The 6,276-nt window shown below is 35.1% G+C and overlaps 1 protein-coding gene across 1 annotated transcript; it reads right to left on the reverse strand.

Moving 5' to 3' along the window:
• Nucleotides 1-651: 651 nt before the first annotated feature.
• Nucleotides 652-2,424, reverse strand: LOC108745493 (zinc finger protein 613-like). Its single transcript, XM_018481672.1, has 3 exons — nt 2,362-2,424; nt 1,933-2,089; nt 652-1,711 (listed from the first exon to the last, which is right to left on the reverse strand). Exons 2-3 carry the CDS (start codon nt 2,080-2,082, stop codon nt 839-841), a joined length of 1,023 nt encoding a protein of 340 aa, XP_018337174.1. The 5' UTR covers nt 2,083-2,089; nt 2,362-2,424; the 3' UTR covers nt 652-838.
• Nucleotides 2,425-6,276: the final 3,852 nt, after the last annotated feature.

Below are 6,276 nucleotides of genomic sequence, written 5' to 3' on the forward strand. Positions count from 1 at the left end.
ACGTGCAAAGCCAAAAGGGATGAGAAGAGTGGCGAGAGAGTCTAAAGAAAGTGACCCTTCTAATCCTCGTGATTGGATATACGCGATTACACGTGGGACACATCGTATTCCGCATATTTCCTAATACTCCATATTCTGTGAATATGTGAAAAAGAAAGGAATAGGGTTTTGAATCGTCAATTAAATTGAGATGAAATATTTCAAAAAAGATAATTTTTTTCCGATATAAATTCGAATATATTTCTGTATATTTGAAAAGTATCTAATATTGATAATTATAACATGGAGAAAGATTGACGCAAATAAGATCATTTAACGTTTATCAAATAGTAAATTATGTAATATAATTATGTAATTATTTAATTATTCTAGATAATGATTTCAAGAAATCGATATCACAATAACACAATATAAATAACAAATTAAATCAGTATCAAAAAATACGCATACATATACATATATATGTATATTATTTATACATATATGGATATTATTTTATATATTAACCGAATAATTTTGAAAGTATATCCATTTAATTTCACATATACCTTTTCGTGATAAATTGAAAAAATTGCAAATACCTAAATCTATAAATTGTATAATAAAGAATTATTATATAATAAATTTACGATAATTACATGAAAGCTCGTGTTACAAACAAATGTTTAACAAGACTAAGTCTTTTCGTAAAATACATCATACTTTATTCACTTCATTATACTTTATTCAATAACATTCGCCTTGAAAAGTCTTGCGTTTATTACTAGAAAGTATAAGAAACTGAAATCAGATCAGACATGTGTGTCTAGTTTGTCTAACAAATATTGGAAAGTAAATTCTAAATTCTATGATTTACATCATCGGTTTTGCAAACTAAACTCTCGCCCAAAGTTAAATCATAAGCTTCGTAAACTTTATTCTTGGCAGAAACTAAATTCTCAGTTTTGCAGATTAGATTCTCAGAAGAAACTGAACTCTCAGACTTGTGAACAAGTATATTCGAAGCGTTCGATACCTCGCGATGACTTTTTTGATGATTTCCTAGAGTAATAATACTTTTGAAATACCTGCCGCATTTCACACAGTAAAGATTATACTTATCATGACTCTTGCGGTGCTTATTGAGCAGATCCTTACGCGTGAACGTCTTGTTGCAGATCGAGCAGCAGAACTTGTCGGGGTTCACATGGAGAACGTTGTGCCTCGCTAAGTTGTCTAGCCTCGTATACTTCCTGGTACAAATATCACAGGTGAACTTAGTCCTGTCGGAGTGACATCTCTGATGGTACCTCAAGTATCTCTCCTCAGCGAATATTTTTTTGCAGGCGCAGCAGACTATCTGATTACTTTCGTTCTTTCTCGCCTCCATATGATTTGTCAATTCTTCACACGTCACAAATTCCTCCTTGCAAAAAATGCAGACAAATTTCTTTTGCTTGTTCCTTTGTATATTCTTCACGAAGTTCGGATCGGTCATGATCTTATACAAGAAGGAATCCTTCAATTTGTCCTCCGGCTCGGCGGAGGTATCTGTCGTGATGTCGTCAATATGATTGGAAGGATTATCCTTTGTTGATAGATTCATAACTTCTACGTTATTGTTGTTAATCAACGATGGTAACGTGCTGGTGGATGAAGAGAAGGTCATTCCATTGTTCGGACTAGTAAACGTCGTAATTGGAATAAGAATCTTTGAAGGTAACGCGTATGCCTGTTAAATAAAATTTAAATAAAATTTGTCTGAGTACTAGAAAAATAAAGGACATAAATGCTAAAATCACATACCAATTTTTATATTCACATATATATGAAATTTCTTAAGTAATCTAATCGTGCAGTTGTATTTTTCTTATAATTATTAATTTCGATAATTAAATAAAAATTAATTTTACAATGTATAATAGAATAGAAAATGTCATAATAATTATCTACCTGACATGAATCTTGACCATTTATTGCACCTATAGAATCAAAATCTTTTTCAATATCCGCGTCACTCTCCTCTGAAGAACTTCTTGATGCAGATGCAATCTTAATACTGCTTTGGAGCATTCTATGTCTTGGAATTGTTTTAATTCTCATATTTGTACTGAAAGAATGGTAAATAATTATAAGATCAATTTTATATTGATATTATTAATTTTACAATAAATTAGAGAATATATATAATATACTTCGAATTATATTAAATTTAAAAATACTATATGTAACTCTCTTTAATATTAATCTAACATTTTATTTTAACAGAAAATAACTTTTAAAATTAACAGTATCTCTAATAAATTTAAATAATCTTATAGAATTTCTAATAGAAAATAAAGAATCAGATAGACTTATTTTAAAAATGCAATGAGAACATACTATATTTTTGTAACATAAACTTGTACTTATATTTAGAATAAGCGAAGATAAAACGACAAAAAGTTTCTCGTTATTATAATTAAAAATTTAACACTTCGAACACATTCCACTGATTCGTGTAATCTTCGCAGCACGATACATTCTATATGAAATACCTATCGCGACTGACAAGACTTATCTTGACTAACTTCGAATTGGCTGTCGCTCGATTGACCTCGGTACGACTTTGATGAGCGACACGACAACAAAAGCCCTAGCGGAGTCGCGGGAATTAGAATCCGAGTTTGCAAACATAGGTATAGTCTCGTATTCGCGGAAATGGATTATTACGGAGGCTACGTTTTTCAGCATTATAAATTCTTCCGTATAGACATACTTAAGCGTACAATGTATGTTTACAGAATCTATAAATATATAACTTCTGTAATATTAATAATGTTTTAACAACATATAATGGAAATCTTGCATAATATAAAACTATAGACATTTGTTATTTGTTATTTGTTGCGATAACAAATTAATTTATTTTTCAAATAATCTTTCATCATAATTATTAAAACACATCTACATTTTTTATAGCACTTCGCAATCCCAATATATACAGATAAAGTATGATTAAATAATTATCCTGTACAAAATAATAAAAGTAATATTAAAATTTATGATGTGTTATTTAATATAGTTAAATCAAGAATATCAACATACGTTTTGTATTGATTCTCCATTTATCTGAGTTGACCATCTCAATTATATATGGAAAAATGGAATATTTTCCCTCTCAGATATATATATATTTTTATAATCTATTTTATTCGTTCTACAGACAAAGAATAGTGCTGTCGCGCCAAATAAAGTAAATCGACACGATGCTAAACAAAAATATCGCGACATCGGAATAAAAGAGAGCGTGAAGATAAAAAAAAATGCGAAGGGGTCAAGCATATAATTGGCAAAAAAAAATATTCTCGCTGTTTAGTACGATATCCCCGGAGCGATCCTTGCACAGTACCGGTCGTTAATACGACATAAGGAGGAGCCAGGGTTAAGCGAGGGTGAAGCGAGGATTTTTAATTGTAGTTCGCCCAATATAACCCTGCCCGACCCGTCGGTATTGTCATACCGGGACGGCGCTTTTCTTTATTTCCCCAGTGGCTGGATGAGGTTATACATTTTTTTTAAACTACGGCAATGCCTCCGTCTTCTTATTAGCAAAGCTAATTGGAAATACAAATGGTTATTCACGGTAAGAAGGAGAAGGTTGTGCCGAAGAATGACTGCGTGGTCGTAGACGGGGATTTGAAGATAGAAAAGGAGAGAGTAGGCGAAGGGGGAGGCGGTGGTTCACTTCTGCGTATTAAGGTTGTATTTGCTCCGGATAATTAGGACTTTTTCCCGGCCAATTCGGATGAATAATTGATTTTGCTGTTCCCCGCGCCGCTGTCCGGACGCGCCTGTCGCTCTTGGACCTTTTCGAATGACAATCACCCAGAGAAAAATACGGATCTTCGCGATGAAATATTCAATACCTCGACGCAATATTATGCGTTGAGAAGAAAAAACACAGGGTGATAAAACGTTCCCAAATACTGTAAGGTATGCAATAACGACAGGTTGGGCATTTTACTTCTGTAGATCAAGTGATTCTAATAAAAACTATATTATTTTAATAAAAATGTCAAGCAAAGTTTATATTTTAATAGACTCTTATATTATAAGAATTATTAGGTTTAGGAAAAAAGAACTTGTGAAAAATAATAATTCCCCAACATTATTTTTCCATTAAAAAACCTATTTAAAAAAAATCTATGAACAAATGGCTTGATAAAACATCTTAGCGTAGGAAATTATTTATCGTAAAAAACGCGGATTGAATTTAATAAGCATTAAATATTTTCTCCGCAAATAATATCCTCGTGACTTTTGATGCGTCGTAATAAGAAGAGGATGATCGACCGTTCTATGAGCGACGAAATTCAACAACGAGTATTTTCCACCCCTCTTAGATTTAACGGAAAGTTTCCCGCAATTTTGTTGGTAACGTGAAAGCAACGTCAAACGTCTCGCGAGACATTTTGACATCCAGTACATCACGTCCATTTCCTTCATCTAGTTATATTACGTATACAATATCTGTGTATCGAAGCTGGTTGATCCTGGCAAGTTCCCTTCCTCGACGCCGGGCCATACATCATATTACCTTCTTTATTAAACTCATATTTTTCAAAAAGTCTCACCTTCGCTATCTGGCGCGCCTCCTCTCGCTCGGAAATCAGCCCTGGGAGAACGAAAAATTCATTTGGCACTCAAGGATAAGATGGATATAAAAATTTTTATGCTAAAGGTGATTTACGCTCACGGATATCATTACTACCTTTTAATCATAAATAATGTATCCTTCATAGGTAGATAAATGTCTTGATTTGGTAAAAATTGTATACATTTATGTATTGACGTAATTAATACAAATTAATCAAAATTTAGATTGTAAAACTTATAAAGTCTAAACGTTCCATTTGATCCTCGCATCGACTAGTGTTGACAAATTCTTGACAAAATAAATTTTTCATGGTGGAACGAAAAGAACGTATTATATATATATATTTTTTTCTTGTTTTATATATATATACAGGGATCGACGAAAGAATGGCGGAGATCCTTTTAACGAGTCACGCTTCAGAGGATATATCGAGACGACGAGTTCGTTGTCTCTTCGTAGCGCCAGAAAGTTAGGCCACTTTCCTTCGACGCGCGGAGGAGAAATTGGCCGTTTGGCGGACATAAAGAAGAAAGCCACCCCCCTTCGCCTTCCAGTGCACCCTTCATCACCTTACTATTCGTCCGCCCCTCACGGCCCAAAACCGCGGACGGTTATAAAGCATTCTTCCAGTTTATTAGACGGAGACTCGCGGGCCTCTCTTTATATTAAGCATGTGCATTATTAATGCGCCGGTATAACCGTAAAATGCTGATGAAAAAAAGTTGCTGAGCCCCGCGGGTGTTTCTTCTGCGGCAAAAGGCGAAAGAAGGAATGAGCTCCTCCAAGATTGTTATACCGCAACTTGACTGACTGACTCTTCGACTCGTTGCGTCGTGCAAGATTCGAGCATGAGAATAAATAGAAAGAAATACGTACCATGTAAATACAATCATAAACAATTTTAGGATAATAAATTGTATTACAAATCAAAACTCTGATAATGTTAGATGCAAAGAGCCCGCTCTTTCGAAACGCAAATAAAAACTGTGTCCAACAATATCTTCAGCTTTAGCAATCGAAAATAGAGCATCATGTTTAGTGACGATCGATTCGTACGTTTTTCTGCTTCAGAGTTAGAGCTATCTCACGCGATAAGACAGCGTGGCAATCTGGCGCAGCGCAGGAGTTACACGCACCAGGGATTTCCATGGAAATCGATGACACCCTCGACAACGTAACTTTGGACGGGAGAGAATCGCCGAATAGGATGCCCGTAACTTATCCAGATAAGGGGTTGTAAAACGATAGCTGTAGCTATCTGCCAATACGGTCTACTCTCCCCCTTCTCGCGAGAGGGAGGGCCTGCATCCAGGTTGCGGGTAGATATAGGAAGCAATTTCCCAGAAATTGATGCCATTTGAATATCGCCTGCACCACGACACACGCTTTCAAGACGATGCCGTTCGTAAAGGCGTTTACACGATTGTCGGAGATCTCTATCCATCCGTGCGCCGCTTCCTCGGCAAATACTACCGAGACACATTGGTATTATATGTTTCGTGGATCGTATATCCCATTGCGGACTGCGCGAGCAGTACTTGATGAGGAGATGGCGCGGAGATGATTAAAGTAAAGTGTCTGTTTCCCGATATTTGTTTTCTTGCCGATTGTAAGACAACTCCGGGAGGTAAGATTAAAATAGGGCAAGTTCTTCCGAT

Source organism: Trachymyrmex septentrionalis, unplaced genomic scaffold (assembly GCF_001594115.1).
Source record: "Trachymyrmex septentrionalis isolate Tsep2-gDNA-1 unplaced genomic scaffold, Tsep1.0 scaffold14, whole genome shotgun sequence".
Taxonomy (NCBI): Eukaryota; Metazoa; Arthropoda; class Insecta; order Hymenoptera; family Formicidae; genus Trachymyrmex; species Trachymyrmex septentrionalis.